We start from the raw sequence: 17,803 nt of genomic DNA on the forward strand, positions 1-17,803 counted from the left end.
TATATACATATATATATATATACACACGTATATATATATATATATACACACACATATATATATATATATATATATATATACACACACATGTATATATATATGTATATATATATATACACACATGTATATATATATACACACATGTGTATATATATATATACACGTATATATATATGTACACATATATATATACACACATATATACATATATATATACATATATATATACATATATATATACATATATATACATATATATATACATATATATACATATATATACATATATATATATATATATATATATATATATATACATATACACACACACACATATATATACACACACATATACATATACACATATATATACACACACACACACACACACACTACTTTCTAAGTATTGGATCTTTCTTGCGTAAAATCCTGGACACACACACATCTAATCTTGGGTATCACTTTATTTGAAAGGGTGTTCTTTAGACTGTCACAAACAAAAACTACTTTACAACTGAAAAATAAATACAACTGGAAAAAAAAAATCTGTCAATGAAGACGTGTCATTAGGGTAATAATGTCACTTTCAATACAATGTTGACCATGACAAGGAGATAAAGCAAAGCCTTTAATAAACATGTTGGGTCAACTGGGTCCTAATGTGATGAACCCATATTTTGTTATTTGTATTTTTTATGGTACAGTAACTCTTGGCTTTGGCAGCAGCTGCCAAAGTGCAGCCCTTATAAATATTTCAAATAAAATACTTTTTTGAAACATAGAAAGACATTTTGTAAGGCTCTTTGGATATGTTCTGCCAAATAAACCTTCAAGACTAATTAAAAAAAATACTTCCCCTCTATCACATAATTTGCATTTAGTAATATAAAATATGAAAATCACAATTTATTATATTAAAAAGTATTTTATTAGTTCAGGGCAAGATAAAAAAGTATTGGACAAAGAGCTTGGTTGTTAAACGAATACCACATTTATCTGGAGGTTAGCTTTGTTTAAGAACAACGTAGCTTGTAAACCAAGAATGAAAGAGAAATACATTTCAGACACAGAGAGGACAGAAAGAGAAATACAGAGATAGAGCAGGGGGTTGTGGGTATTTTGAGTATCACTCACCCTCAGTTTTCTCTCCAGCCGAGCTGCTTCTTTACACATGGGGTGCCAAACCTCTGAACCTGCACACACACACACACAACATGATTTTAGCTCAGTTTACTTTGTTTACTGTGTGGGCAGTAGCCACACAGTTTTATGGGTTCCTATCAAGAGTAGATCAGCCATTCTCAAGTGCATCAACATCAATCAACACACGCAGAGGAGGAAGGGCATATGGCTGTGGAGGCAGTTTGTCTGGTGGATGTAAGTTTTCTAGTCTCCCCACACAGATAAACAAGAAGAAGGAAAGAGAAAGAATTTTAAGCCATGCTAGCAGTGTGGTTCTATCGATGGCAAAGTCGGTACATCCACCACTTTGATCTAGACTGAAATATCTTAACAACTATTACATGGATCGCCATAATTTTTTGTTCAGACATTCATGGTCCCTAGAGGATGAATCCTATTGACTTTGGTAATCCCCTGATTTTTGGTGCTACAATGAGGTGTTGACATTGATGGTTTAGAGTGAATTGTCTCATTAACTTTTGAATTGATAAATTGATCTGAAATTAGCCACACATTTATTCTCCTCTCGGATTATTGCAATAACTATGGTGATCCCTTAAGTTTTTATTTAGCGCCAGCATCAGGTCAAAATATCACTATATCCAATACTTTGTGTGTATGACCCAAAGCTAATGACATTCTCATCAGCCTCAGCTGTAACTTGTATTTAGTACTAATTAGCAAATGTTCACATGCTAACATGCTAAACTAAGACCGTGATAATGGTAAACATCAGACCCACATGTCATTGTAAGCATGTTAGCATGCTGATGTTAGCGTTAAGCTTAAAGCACCGAGCTGCTCGCTGTGGACTTTTAGTCTGACAGTTAAGTACAGGCTGGTGTATAACTAGATAATTAATGATTATACAGTAAAACACAGTAGTACATTAATACAAACTACATTAATACAAACTTACTAACACTAATTACCTTATAGCTATGCACAACTACATCATAATGTGTTATACACCATTTCTTAAATGTGTACTGCTTATGAATGTTAAATAAAGCCTAAAGTAAAGTGTTTCCATTCAAGTCTTGGTGACTCTGGGTCAACTGACCTTTGACATGAAATGGTTCCTTCTCGTCTTCCAGATAGACAACTTAGCAAGTTAATCAGCATATGGAGCTTCTCTATGGAGCTTTTCTTTTTGCTGCTTTGATTTTTCATTTGGGTCTGAAAATACATCCAGCCCTTCTCCCTTTTTAAAAGTGATTTACTGTATTTATGTTTGTTTATGCTGTTCCTTTGTTTATCCTCATCACTTGTATTGTTTTTAGTCCTATGTGGTCAACTTGAAAGTATTATTCTACAATGTGGGCAATAAAGTTCCTAACTAACAAATAAATGACTCAAATGAGAAATCTAATTACTCTCTTGTTATTTCTTTTCTAATTTAGGAATGCACATTTATTGCAAACCCTGTGCAAACATATTTTAGCTAATTGCTAAAACCGCTGCTTTGACAACATTGTGCTTCTCAAAAAAGGTTTTCTTTTTAAAATTTTAACTGAACTGACTGGCCACATGAGAGACCCAGGGAGGTGAAAAGAGGAATAAAGAAAGTGGTCCGAGAGAAGAGAGAGAAATTAAAAAGGAAGAGGAAACTCTACTGTAGAACAAAAGAAGAAAGAGTGAATGAATGAAGGCAATTAGATCATATTCATAACAATAAAACACTAATGCCAGGATGTTATATGCATGTGGACAGTGATAATGACAGTTATATATCCGCTCTAAACACACACACACACACACACACACAGACTTTCTCAGGCCCTGGGGCAACACAGGCCAGCCGAATGAACTGTTAGTTGATCATGACTGTAATATATAACCACTATCAACACCATAAATCTAAGCTGCACACGCTCACATACACAAACAAGACACACAGAGGCATGGAGAAGTAGACTACACATACACACACACACACTCTCAAACAAAATCAATACTGCAGACAGAAACCATGCGTGGTGATTCAGTACACCTCTGTCCCGCCCACGCTCCTAAACTCTGCTGCTGAACAGATGTATGGCCTTGGACTTAAGCTCCTTTATCTTCTGGACGAGGAGAATCTCAATGGTGCTAGAAAAGGAATTCAATCCAAAACACAGTGCTGCACACCAGTTCTGAGAAAATCAGCTGCCTAAAATTTGTCACAAAAAAATCATTTAAACGTAACTTCTGAGTCATGCTCTGTCTTTATAGGAATGGAGCCTTAGCTATGTTTAGACAGACTTTTCCTCTTATATTAACTTTATGCAAAATAAGGTTAATCAGTGGACAAAACCAGCCTCCTAATCGTGGCTGCTGATAATCAAAAGAGGAGATGAAGGCAGCCAGTGAAACATAGGGTAGCAATAACAGACACTTGTGCTTATGCCATTTGAAATTCTAAAGCTATAAAGCAGCAGATATTTAAATGGCCTCGGGTGTGTTGCTTTTTGCTGAATCATGCTGCCATGAGAAACAGCATTCACATCAGGCTAATGTTACCATTCAGATATGTACTATGATTTATTCCATTTCTTTTACCTCCTGATTTCTGTTGTCTTTCTTTTTAAAATGAGACTTTAGAGAGAGAGTAAGGAAAGAGGTGTAGCGTGACTACATTGTTTTAATAAATTTATGAAAATGAATACCAAATTATGAATTTTAATATTCAGAAAATATTAATTCATAAATCTCTCGCGGGGCACCACCCGATATTCCGTTCGTCCAGGGTCTCGGGATTCCCTGAGTATGGCTAATAATTAGACAATTATTCACTAGTGATCAGTTATTTAACAATCGCTCATTTATCTTAAATAAATCAGTCAGTCAATCTCATATCGAAGGGGTAAATTCTCGTGGCAGGGACTTGGAGAGAGGCAATACACACACAATTCCTTTGGTTACAGTGGAATTTATTAACTAATTAAGGTGAATATAAAAATGCGGTTAAAATATACATCCAAGAAATAAACAATGGCTAAACAATGAGAATATGGGGTTCTATTGTGGGGAGCATTTGATTCAAAAGGCAGCTAATGAGTGCAATTAGATGATACTTGACTACTAGATGAAATTTGTCTAGGAGTTTAAGGACTAAAGATAATGGATTAACAACTATGGGACGTCACTGACCACAGAATGCAGGGTTTTGGTCTTACTGTGTGTCACTTCTCCCAACCGGGTGCTGGTCAACGGCCTCACACTGGCTGAGTCCGTGCGTTCTCGGTTAGGACAGCTTAAAGCCGTCGGCCAGTCGCTCTCTCTGCCAGGGAATTGCACTGGAGGTCCATCTTTTGTCGGCTTACTTGCAGTGGGGCCTTTCCAACCCTGGCTCGGGTCAGAGGTTTGGTCGTCCTTTGTTACTGCTGGCGGGACCACATGGCAGGGTCCGAGGAGGGATCATTGGACATTAGCTCGACCGGATAAGGCTTAAAAAGAACTTGGTTGTTCTTGAATTAAAACTAGTGTAACTTAACGGACTGATAACTTTTAACAAAACAAAAGGAAAGAAAATAAAACAAGTAAAGTTGCGGGGAACGAGGGATAATCGATGTCGCGGCGCTTCGTGTGTGGCTTGGAAACGAACAAAGGGCTTTGTTGCGCCGGGTCTAACTGCTTGGGGCGTTGCTGGGAGAGGGGCATGCTGGGCGCGTGCCAAAGCACAGTTCGAGAGCCAGGAACAAACAGAGGACAAGAGGGCGAACAAGAGCGTGTGTCGCTGTTTTGTCTGTTGGGGCGTGGTTCCCAGAGGGCAGTCCTTTGTTCCCTTGATGGAGGGCTTGTCTTTTCTTTAATACGTCTTAATAAAAAAAAAATCTATTTGCGTGTATTGTAATCAAATATCTTCCCACAATCAAACCTTAATTGTCAACGGTTATACCGTTCTTAGTTTAAGCACTTGATAAATGGAAAACAATTGTCAGTAGTTCAACTTTGAGGCTAGCATTTCAGAATGGCATGTAATACTTATTTTGTCCACTTGGGGGAGCTCGGGTTACATGAGGATAGCTCTGCTTAACCCTAAAACAATCTTTGCTCAGGAGCTGGGAAATTTAGTCAATTTATTTATTCTTAACCTTAAATTTGAGTTAGAAAATTGCTTGAGTAGTATACGATGACAATTTTTATCATCATTTCTAAAGGAAGCGTCATAAAGTGTTGTGAACAAAGCATTGGTTACAAATGAATAAAGTCAGGTGACCTTGCTGAAAATTAAAACACTGCAAAATTAACTTATTTAGATTCTTTTCAACAACAAACAGCAACAACAACAACAACATGGTAACATAACTACTAAAATGGAATGGGGAGACCTAGTTGAGTAACTGAAAAATGTAATTAAACAAGGTAATTTTTGAGTCTTGAGGAGACAGTACTCTGTTTACACAAAGGAGTTTAGTTTTCCTGGAGTTCCTCAAATTTGCATCTGGTTGTGAAGAGGAGAATATCCTTTGATGTGAGGTAATCAAACAAAGAGGAAGGTCAGTTGCCATAGTTACGTGTGTGGTGGGGCAGTTTAGGGTTTCCTGCTCTCTCTTATGAAGAGAAGAGTTCAGGAGAAAGCTAGTCTCTGGTGAGTGTTTCTTTTGTCATTTTAACAGTCAGGCACTGCGTTATCTGGCTGCGGTATCAGAGGTGGCAAGTTTTTACAATCAGACTGCCCAGAAACAGCACTTAGGGAAAGCGACCTTTCACCTTTTTCTTTGGAGTCGCTTCGGCTGTCTGTAGAGGGTTGATAAAACACCCTCCTCCTTCTCTCAGGGAGAGAGAAAGAATTTGGAGTAGTCCAAACTTATTTGGTATAAAATGCCCAAATCCACACTGTTGGTACACTACAGAGGTCAGTGTAAAGGTGCATGAATGCTACAATCAGTTTCTTCTTGGAAGTGGGAATATATCTTTTTAATAATAAGAACTTATTCAGTTGTGCAAAAATAAAAATCTTTTCTTTGACACCACTGATTAGTCAACTGTGGCCGGAAATGCAACATGGCTGAAAGTTTCAACCCACAGATATTTTCTGCCCAATGGATCAAACATAAATTGTTTAATAGCTATAAACACCGAATGAATGCTCTTCACTATTCAGGTTCGATAAGGCCATTTTTTCAACCTAAATATATTGTCGAAAGAAGCACTGGCTCTTTTTCTCAAGTTGCTTGATGGGACATTAACCTGTCCAGACCTGAAACCATTAGCTGAACAAAAGAAAATAAACAATAATAAGACTCAGTGAATCATCAACCAGCTTGTTTTCTTTTTTTTTCTCTTTATAATGACAAATAAGTAATTATAAGACATCAGTTTGGGGATCTGGTAACTTGTAATGGGCGTTCATTATTATTTTTCACATTTTACAATCAACTGGTGATAAAATAATCAGCAGATTCATCAATGATAACAATAATTTTTAGGTGCAGTCCCTTTAGGAGCAGGGGATGTGCTGTCTTTAAAGTTAAGATAATAGTTGAATACTGAGCTTAATGGTTAAATTTCAGGGGTTCATGCTGGTTGCTGCCCTCTACTGGTCAGAGTTAATAATTTAGTGAAGCACACTCTTCAGTTGAAGACAGACAGGCAAGATAGACAGTGCTGGATTCATGTTGCTGAAAGTATATCTGATCCGCTTCTGCCTTGGAGACTATGTGCCTGTAAGTAATATGTAAATCATTTTCAATCACTTGCATTTGCAAGGAATGTCATGTTAGACACGTTTTTATGCTTTGGTAAAAACATGTGCTCTGTTAGCTAGCAGCACAGCAGTAGCTAGCCTGTTCTTTAATTGTTTGTGACTTGTAGATGTTGTGGTAGGTGAACTGTGTTCTCATACAGGAGGCGTAATCACATGTTGTATACAGTAGGCTACAGTGCGTGTTTTACACTTTGATAGGGATTGTGTAGTAACATAGTTATATGTATCAGATGTAGTCTCTGTATGCATATGTTCATGTTTGGATACTGATATATATTCTTATTCTGTTATGTTTCAGTTTTACAAAATAAACCAAAAGCGGAAACCACTTCAGTAAAATACAAGAAAAGTCAAGCCTTGTGTGTTTATTGGAGGACTTTTGAATGTTAACTGAGCTTTGCTCAAGAGACCGCATTGCAAGGGCAGCACAGGGGATAAGATTAAGTATTTCAACCACCTGAACAAATCTACCATAACATGCTGCCAAAAGAGTGGCAGAAATCTCTTTGCTTGATTTATGGCAAGTTGGCTAAGCTATTCAAAAGACGGACACTGCAAAGTCAACACTGAATTATAACAGACACTGGAGGTGTTATCATTCTTTGAAGTGACACCACATGAAGAATGAGAAGAATTGAGGGAACAGTAAACATACTTTTCCCATCCACCTATCCATGTTAAGAGCTGATATTGACTGAACTGATGAGTAAATAATAGTACTTTTTGTATTTCACTTTTACTGAAAAATACAAATGTGATGTGATTTTTGCTGGGGTCCTATTTACGTAGATATTGTACTCGGCCATGTTGAGATTAGTTCATAAAACAGTTCTCCATCTCTTCCTCCAACACACACACACACACACACACACACACACACACTTCTTATTCCAGACATGCATCATGAGATTGATTGTAAGCGTGCGCGCATGTGTTGTGTGTGATAATTGAGTGTGTCTCTTGAGGGTGATTGCTCAGCCCTCCTACATGTCTGAAGTCATCAAAAGGAATGAATGTAACCTTGGGGCAGCTCACTGGAGCTCAGCACACACACATGGACCCACACAACCACACCCCCACACACACACCTGCATTCATATGTGGACACACAAACGTGGAAACATGCATTCAAAGGCACAATGAAATGATGCTTGCATGCATTTACAGGCATAGATTAAAACACACGCACACACACAGACACGCACAAACCTCAGGTACAATATGCAAATGCTTAGTTTTACTGGTGGCTGTGAGCAGGTGAGCAGCAGCATGTCAATGAGGTGAAACAGGACGTGTCAACTTGTGTGGCGACTCTGGGACACTGTGCATCAGCCACATGTTACGGTACAGTAGCTCTACATTTAATCTGGATTCTACTCAGTCAGTGACCAACCAGTATGCATGGTAGTGCACTTTCTCAAGGGTATTGTTTGAATTCAATTTCACCTTACAGAAACATTTGTGAAGTTTGAATCGCAGGGCTCTTATTTTCAGTTGCCTCTTGTTTACCATATCTCATATATATATGTTCATATGCAGCTAATTTGCATTGATATCATGTTTTTCAAGGAAATTCTGCTCATATCCGTCAAGTTGATATTTGCTTGATATATGATTTTTTGCAAAATGTTCAAGGCCTAAATATTTGACTTGCTATCCCTACAATGTAAAGTACAACTAAACTGTTGTTAAAAGACTAATGGCAGGGAAAGACCATGGTCATGTTAAATAATAAAAAGACCTTGCTGACTAAATATGCAAGTTTATCCCACACATGGTTTGCCAGTGTCCTTATATCAACCTACATCAATGCATGATTGAGCTAAATGACTTTAATTTCAATAATATAATTTGTAAAACAGAAGCTCCTGGATGAGTCCATTCAAGTCGGTTTCATTCAGGTTAATTCTGTCAGGGGCAGTGCAGAGTAATGGACACAGTAGAGGGGAAGGTTGAGAGGTAATTGAGTCCAACCTTTGAGTGTACAAAGAAAACATCAGCTGGGGGAAGGGGTGTGTGCATGTGTGTGTATGTGTGTCTTTTACCACTGAGTGTAGTAAAGAGTGTTATATGTGAGATCAATAACTTATACAACGGTGCTTTGTTAAAAGCAATCATTTATCAGGCGACTTTATTCTACCACGCTCTTCCTTGCTTTCTCTTTTTGTCTCTCTCACAAACACTCACACACACACACACACACACATCCACATATGCAGAAACACTTGGGCCATCTGGATACTTGCAGGGTACAGCTTATTCAATAGATGCTACAAGTCTATTTTTATGCCTGTTAGTTGTAGTGCAGAAGCACCTTTGTATGGCCACAGTCATCCATTCACTAAAAATCAATCCTATTGGTTTTACATATATTGTACCATTTGTGAGGTTCTTCTCCCATCTTCCTTTTTTTCCTCTCACCTGTAAGGTACATTTCCTCTCCTTCCAGGAACATCATGTGACAGCGGGCACACCTGGCACAGCTAGGGTGGTAGCGCTTCCCTCCAGCCTGGGGGAGAGACAGGGAGGAGAAGAAAAGGAAAGGAAACAAAAGGAAAAGCAGATGACTCAAGGAAATGAGAAAAGAGTGGTGATAAGAAATAGAGAAAGAAATGTGTAGTGAAGAATGGCGAGAGGCGTGATAAGAATAAACAGGATTGAAGAGGGTAGAGGAGAGTGTTGCTTTGTTGGTTCTCAAAAGCTGCTTCGTCATCAGTCAACACTTCAGTCATTTAAGGAGGGACAGCTGTGTCTTTTCACAGCTTTTCATAGACCGACACACAGACAGACCCACACACAAACACACACACACACATATATATAAACCATGCACATTCTCCCTGTTTTTCAAGTCTGTCTTAATCATACAGATACACATATTCACACATGGAAAAATGCACTAACCTCAAGTACTCTGCCGCTGATGTACCTGTTACAGCTGTCACACCGGATCCCAAACTGAGTGTGGTAGTCAGTCTCACAGTAAGGTATTCCATCCCTGCCAGGAACAAAAGAAAAGCAAGTTCTAACTTTGAATTTACTTTCTGGCTTTCTGCAACTATACCTTATCCTATAGCACATTGTTTTTTTAAGTCAATGTACATGAATCTTTAGGAGCAAAAACAAAAGATTCCTGCAATATTAACAAGATTTTTCACTGTGACCGTTGTAGTATGAACATTTAAATCAATACTGTGGGTGTAATCTTGTTGACCATTTAACTGATACAAAGGTGCTGGTGAGAAAATCCTACTTTTCCATGACTCTAAAAAGCATTCTATTTTAACACCTGTTTTAAGCAAATTGGTCGTCATACCTTTGTAGCTTCAGATATGAAAGCCAACACACGAGCAACACAGTCAGCGAAGGAACTTTTCAAAACAGGATGTTTTGGGAAAATCGCTTGAGAAAATCTTTGATATTGGCTCAAACATACCTATAGAAGAAACTATACATATGGGGAATCAAGCCACCTACTTGCTGATGTACTCTCCAGTAAGCGCACAGCCACACGTTCGGCATTTAAAACAACTGACATGCCACTGTCTCTCCAGAGCGAGCAGAGACTGACCCTGTTTGATCTCCTCGCCACAGCCTGCACAATCTAGAGGAGAAGAGAGGAGAGGAGAGGAGAGGAGAGGAGGGGAGAGGAGAGGAGAGGAGAGGCAGGAAATGCAGCAATGGGAAAACACACAAGGAAGATAAGAGACACATTTTTAACCATTTATCATTCTTCCGCTCCGCCCTTGCCTCTCCGCTCTGCCACCCTCTCATTACTTTTCTCCTCCTTCCTCTTTCTTCCTCATCCCTCTTTCCTGTCGTGATACTGTCTTTGCCAGATGGAGCTACCAGAACCAGGCTACAGGACTACCTGGGGCAGCAGGCCACCTTCTGTGTGTGTGTGTGTGTGTGTGTGTGTGTGGTGGTGGTTGTGTGTGTAGCTGCAGGGAAGGTGGCTATGTTTTGCAGCGGTCAGCAGGTGGACACAGGTAGAACTCTTCTAGTGTATTTTCAACTGTAAGGGTACAAACAGTCTTACATGCTAGAATCACAAATATGTGATTGCCACTAAATGACCAGGGGGGTATGCATTATTTTTAGGTGATTGCACAGCTTTGGTGTAGCAGCTTAATTCTGTCTCACTGATATCAAAGGATAATGCTCTATTTTTCTTATAGTCAACATTTCCCATGAAGACACTAAAACAAACAATTCATCGTTTGTGTACCCGAAGCCTGATTACTCCTCTGTGCCATAGACGTTAAAAATGACATTGCTGCACTGGGTGACATGTTCCTTCATTTCCATGAACATGGGCACTGTAGTATAGTCAATCCTACATACACATGCTGCTGTAAATACGCACTACAGCACTAAATGTGTATTTTTAATATTCCCCAATCAACGCACTATTTACTCCTGTTTGATTAATGTTTGCTACAAACAAAGTGCCCAGCTGTTTTAAGAAATCACTTAACCTTTAAAAAAAACTATATATTTGTGACCAATTTTTAAAGATTTATGTCTTCAGTAGGAGTGATTGTGCTTGTGGCCAAGAGCCAAAAAAGAGGCAGGGAAGTCGGAAAGTATTGTGAGACAGACTAAAACATGGTTGGTTTTTGTCTTTTCATGGGATTTACTGACAGTAAGAAAAAATAAACAGCACAGCCAGACTTAATTGCTAAAAACTGGACGACTACTTATTTCAGCTGTTTCTCTTATTTATTGGAGAAGGAAAATGAAGACTCCAAAACTAGTAAGTGGACCTTTGTGGTGAGATTATATTGTCACAATTTTACCCAAGATCAATTATGAAGTTTAACACTCTGCTAAAATAAAACTTATTTCAAGGTTAAAAACACATAGTTTCTATTTACAATAATATCCTACATTGCCTCAAAATAATTAAGCAATAATAACATTTTGATTGCTGGCAAGTAGCCTTGGTATCACACAAATCCCCAACAAATGTCACATTACAGTTTACAATATTTACAGTCTACGTGGTGGTATGCATGAGTGTGTGCATATATTTGTGTGTGGGTGTGTGTTTGTTCCTTACAGCTTGGTCCGTGGACCTTGACGGGCTTGTCGCTCTTCAGAGTGTGTGAGCATTGCTGACACACACACTTCTTCCCACAGAAGGTCACCCTGTCTCCAATTGGGAATGGACTCCTGAGAACACACAGACATTTTCAGTAAAGCTATGCAGACATGGCATTGTGGAAAATCTACTTTTTGAAACATGCAGTTAAAAGGGTCAGTTCACCCATATCACAACCACAATGCAATGGCATTTGGCACTGAGAACTAACATTTGACAAATCAACAGCCATGTTTTTACATTGGGACTATTCCATAACTGGTGTTGGGCAGTACTGTAATATTATTACTTTTCCCAGTAACTAGTAGTGGTTGGGATTACTTTTTCCAAAACAGCAATAATATTGCAGTTAAAAATCCATGTAACGCTGCGTTACTGCGTTACCAGAACACCACTTGTTTTGTTGTCACTGACATGACTGCGTGGTAGTTCAGGAGCAATTCAAGTTGAGAAGCCAGACCATGTGTAGTTCAAGTTGGCTGCTAGCCAAAAAGCTAAAGGAAGAATAAAGAACGAGGGAGATACTGTAGGCGTAAGTACTGTCATTATTGTGTCAAAGTCCAAGATGCAAAAAACATTGTCGTCTATTGTAAACTTGCAACTTGTGCAAAAACCTTTCAACCGCAAACAATTCTACATCTAATTTATCGAAGCATCTGCTAAGGCAGCACAGCGATGTGAAACCTGTAGAAAGAAACTCTGGTGCTGAGCAGGAGGCCGCTAATTCCAGTGATGCATGCACTCGTCGGGAGAGAGTGGTAAGCAACGTTTTATGTTTTGTAAAAAATATTTACATTTACATTTACTCATTTGGCAGACGCTTTTATCCAAAGCGACTTACATTTGAGGAACAACATAAAAGCATCAACAGAGCATCAAATACAGATCTACAACTGACAATACATACTAGTAAGAGCAGCAATAAATACAGTACTGGTAAGAGCTCATAGTTCATATCACATCAATGGGGTAAATACCTAGGGAAGGAAGTAAGAGTTAGCACAAAAAAGGAGGAGCGTAGTGGCCGAGAAGGAACATAAGTTTGTATTATGGAGTTTAGGTAGATGGGTGCAGACCCAGTAGTCACTCTGTATCCAAGCATTAGTGACTTGAATCTGATTCTGGAGGCCACAGGGAGCCAGTGGAGGTCACTGAGTAATGAAGTGACACGAGTCCTTTTGGGCTGATCCAAAATCAGACGCGCTGCTGTGTTCTGAACCATTTGTAAGGGTGTCACCACACAAACTGGAAACTGGGTGGCATCTTGAGTGAGGTAGGGCCTGATTTTCCTTATGTTGTGTAGAGCAAAGCGGCATGACCGTGAGACAGCAGAAACATGGTCTGAAAAGGACAGCTGGTCATCGATCATGACACTCAAGTTTCTCACCACCCTGGTTGGAGTGATAGAGGAGGATAGTGGTAGAGGAGTCAATTTGTAGTTTGATGTTGTGGTGGATAGATTGCTTGGCTGGAATGACCAACAGTTCAGTCTTAGAGAGGTTTAGTTGAAGGTGGCAAGCCTTCATCCATGCAGATGTGTCCGAGAAACAGTCCGTGATCCTCGCCGAGACGGTGTGGTCGTCTGGCGGGAAGGATAGGTAGAGTTGCGTGTCATCTGCGTAGCAGTGGTAAGAGAAGCCGTGAGAGCGAATGATCGGCCCCAGTGAAGTGGTATAAATTGAGCAAGGGTGTGACACGAGCCCTTTTAAAGGTTGTCGGGAAGGTTCCTGAAGCCAGAGAAGTATTTATCACAGGAGTGATTGCGGGGACCACGGTAGGAGATATGGCTTGGAGGAGATTCGTAGGAATCGGGTCCAGTGGGCATGTAGTGGGACGGCTATGGGTCAGGAAGTCTGATACTTTTGCTCTCTGTGAGAGGCGTAAACGAGGAGAGTGAAGAACCATTGACCTGGGAGGAGAGGAAAAGATGTAGTAGGACTGCTACAATGGTTGAGTTTGAGTGTTTTAGAGAATTGGCTAGTTATAGCCGCCACTTTGCCTGTGAAGAAGGCAGCAAAGGTATCAGCAGACAAGTTTGTGGGTGGTAGAGGTGGAGGAGGATTAAGTAGCGTTTTAAAAGTGGAAAATAATTTCCTCGAGTCAGTGGCACTGCTAATTCTGTTATTATAGAATGCCATTTTGGCAGCACTGATGCTTGTTGAGAAGGAGGATAGGAGCAATTGGTAGCCCTTAAGGTCAGCGGGGTCTTACACTTGCATTTTATATTTTGTACACTAACATGTGCCAAAGCATGTATACAAACAGAACGATACTGAAATATGCTGATGACACAGTTATTGTGAGTCTGTTAAATGATGGTGAATCTGGTCATGGTCCTATTATTGAAGAGTTTGTCTCCTGGTGTGACAAATTTGGAGTTAAATATAGAAAAAACAAAAGACATGATCATAGATTTTAGAAACAGTGCTTCTAATTATTACTCTACGGTCATCAAAGACCAGGCGGTGGATTGTGTAGAAAGCTACAAATATCTTGGGACTGTCATAGACTCTAAATTGACTTTCAAAAAAAATTGCGTCTGTTTTGCCTCAGAAAGTTGTCCAGATTTCATATTGATAAATCTATGATGATCCTTTTCTACCATGCTTTTGTTGAATCGGTCTTGTCGTTCTCCCTTGTATCTTGGTTTGGAAATTTGTCTTTGAAGAACAAAACTTCTTTGAACCAAATTGTTAGGTGGGCTAGTAAGATCATAGGTGAATCTCAACTCAACCTTGTAGGTCTTTATTCCAATCAGTTACAGCATAAGGCGAGTTTACATGCTGAGTTTCAGCTCCTCCCCTCTGGATGTCGGTTTGCTGCCACTAGGTGTAGAACCAAATGATATAGGAATACTTTTGTTCCCGCTGCCATAGAATTAATGAATAAAAACAGCAGTAGATGACACTCTTTGCTATGTATAGCATCTTATGTGTTTTAGCCAGGGGGGGCGGGCGGGTAGGGAGGGTGGGGGTTAGGGGGTGGTGGTGTAGAGGCACACTGCCATGTTCCTTTTAGAAGTTTTAGGCCTTGGATATTTTATAATGTTCTATGCTTATTGTTTGTTTTGATGTTTTTATGTATGGATTGCCGAAAGTTTCCTGTCTGCAAAAAAATTTTACCCTCGGGTACTAATTAAGACACCTTGACCTTAACCTTGACACCTTGTACAGATAAACAGTAGGTTAAAAGTCGGGATTGACTTGCTTTATTTTTTATTTTATTTTATAGCCAGTAACCTTAAGAAACGTTAAATGTTTTTTAAGAAACACTCTTGCTGTTGAATATGCTATTAGCTAAAAAGTCGGAAGGGACTTGCTTTGTTTTTTTAATTTTGTTAAATACTATATAGCCTATGCTGAATAGCATCATCTGGTTTGAGAGGCTGGAGTGTTTTCAATTTGGCTGATTGATGACTCCTAATGTTAATTATTGTTCCAGTAAAGTGGATTGAAATGAGCTCCTGAACAGGTTGTCTGTTGTGGGGACAGCCCAGCTGACGGTGAGTGTCCTGGTTTTACTTTTTTTTTCTCACTTTATTTCACCCATTGTTTTGCTCTGCCTGCCTCCCTGTGTTCTCCTCCTCTCTCCCTCGGCTCCTGAGCCCAGCCAACTACCTACACCTGCACCTCATCAGCCACCTCGTCAGCCTGCCACACCTGCCAGTAATCAACCTCATCCCAGCCTGTATTTCAACCCCGGTTCTCCACACCATCCTCGCTTGATCGTTGTTGCTCCTTACCCGGTGCCACCTCAACGTCCAGGCTCTCATGTTCCTTGTTTTTTCTCATTTTCCCTGCATTTTGGCGCTCCAGTCACTAACCCTGTCTTTCTGTCTGTTTTCCCTCCCAGGTTCACTCACCCTCGTCATCCGTTCAGTCGGCTGGGCTCATCCTCTGGTCCTCACCTCTCGGGCTTCCTCCACGGCGCCCTCCCGGCTCCTCCCTGCTCCTCGCCTCACCACCCGTGCCTCGCCTGCTCCTCGGTCCTCCGTGCCCGCGTCCCCTGCCGTCCACCTCACCTCCCTCACCTCTTCCCTAGCCCCCTCTGTGAACCCTCAATAAAACCTCCTTCCCTCTGAGTGTTGCGTTTGGGTCCTTTCTGTCCCGTCTCCTAACAGAACGATCAAGCCATCATGGACCCAGCATGCTCCCCCTCCCCCACCCCTTCCACCGGCACTATACCCCAAGAAGTCCTTCGCGCTGTGGCCTCTCAGGGAGCCATGCTCGGCCGACACGCGGCTCATCTCCAGTCCGTGTCGGGCGCGCTTGGCTTCCTGACTGAAGAGGTGCAGCGCCTCGGTGCGCGCCTCCCTGATCCCCTCCTCACGCAGCCCTGGTCCCCCTCTCACTCTCCGCCTCACTTCCTGGCCGCTGACTTAAGCCTGCGCCCCCCCGCCGGCGCTCCGTTCCCTCGCGAATCGCCAGTCTCCCACCCGGACAAATTCTCTGGTGTTTTAGGCTAGTGCGACGGCTTCCTGGTACAGTGCGCCCTGGTGTTTAAGAGCCAGCCAGCAAGTTTCCAGTCCGACGAGGCCAAGGTTTGTTACATCGCGACCGGGCTCTCTCCTGGTACGCGGCAGTCAGCGAGGGCCAGCCTCACGTCCTCTCCTCCTACTCCTTCTTCGTGGAGGAGATGCGGAGAGTTTTCGATCGCCCTGTGTGGGGGAGGGAGGCGCCTAGGCGGCTTCTTTCCCTCCGCCAGAACGATCGCAGTGTGGCGGAGTATTCTGTCGATTTCCGCATTCTGGCGGCCAAGTCGGGCTGGAACAGCGAGGCCCTCCGGTGCGTCTTCCTGGATGGCCTCAGCGATCGTATTAAGGATCTACTGGCCACTAGGGGCGTGCCGGCGGACCTTGATTCTCTGGTCGAGGTGGCCACCGATCTGGATAACCGTTTGCGGGAAAGGGCCAGGGACCGCCTCGCTCGCCGGTCTGCCACCTCCCGCTCTGGCCTCACACCACCCCGGGCCTCATTTTTGCCGTCCCCCGCGCCACACCCTGCTACACTGCCAGGCCCCACGGCACAGCCGGCGCCGCCTTTGCCTTCCCCCGACGCTCCTCCAGAGTCCACACAGTTCGGTCGCGCTCGCCTCTCCCCGGAGGAACGCGAACGGCGCTGTCTGGCCGGTGAGTGCATATATAGCGGCAAGCACGGCCACCTCCTGCCTGCCTGCCCCGTGCGGCCAAAAGATTCGGCTCGTCAGTAGTTTTGGGGCTACTGACGAGTCGAAACCCTTCACCCCATCTCCGCTCCCCACTCGACGCCACAGTCACGTGGGGATACGTACAGGGGTTGGACAATGAAACTGAGACGCCTCTCATTTTAGTGTGGGAAGTTTCATGGCTAAATTGGACCAGCCTGGTGGCCAATCTCCATTAATTGCACATTGAACCAATAAGAGCAGACTGTGAAGGTCCAATTAGCAGGGTAAGAGCACAGTTTTGCTCAAAATATTGCAATGCACACAACATTATGGGTGACATACCAGAGTTCAAAAGAGGACAAATTGTTGGTGCACGTCTTGCTGGCGCATCTGTGACCAAGACAGCAAGTCTTTGTGATGTATCAAGAGCCACGGTATCCAGGGTAATGTCAGCATACCACCAAGAAGGACGAACCACATCCAACAGGATTAACTGTGGACGCAAGAGGAAGCTGTCTGAAAGGGATGTTCGGGTGCTAACCCGGATTGTATCCAAAAAACATAAAACCACGGCTGCCCAAATCACGGCAGAATTAAATGTGCACCTCAACTCTCCTGTTTCCACCAAAACTGTCCGTCGGGAGCTCCACAGGGTCAATATACACGGCCGGGCTGCTATA

At 41.7% G+C, this 17,803-nt stretch overlaps 1 protein-coding gene across 1 annotated transcript in view; it reads right to left on the bottom strand.

Annotated features, from left to right (window-relative positions):
- Positions 1-17,803, bottom strand: part of LOC123963087 (actin-binding LIM protein 3-like) — a 66,372-nt gene that overhangs the window by 23,406 nt on the left and 25,163 nt on the right. The window contains exons 4-8 of the mRNA XM_046039611.1: positions 11,937-12,049; positions 10,352-10,478; positions 9,779-9,872; positions 9,296-9,383; positions 1,135-1,193 (exon numbers count right to left, since the gene is read on the bottom strand). Coding sequence (XP_045895567.1) covers positions 1,135-1,193; positions 9,296-9,383; positions 9,779-9,872; positions 10,352-10,478; positions 11,937-12,049 — 481 coding nt within the window. The remainder of the gene's footprint in view (positions 1-1,134; positions 1,194-9,295; positions 9,384-9,778; positions 9,873-10,351; positions 10,479-11,936; positions 12,050-17,803) is intronic.

This window comes from Micropterus dolomieu, linkage group LG23 (assembly GCF_021292245.1).
Source record: "Micropterus dolomieu isolate WLL.071019.BEF.003 ecotype Adirondacks linkage group LG23, ASM2129224v1, whole genome shotgun sequence".
Lineage (NCBI taxonomy): Eukaryota > Metazoa > Chordata > Actinopteri > Centrarchiformes > Centrarchidae > Micropterus > Micropterus dolomieu.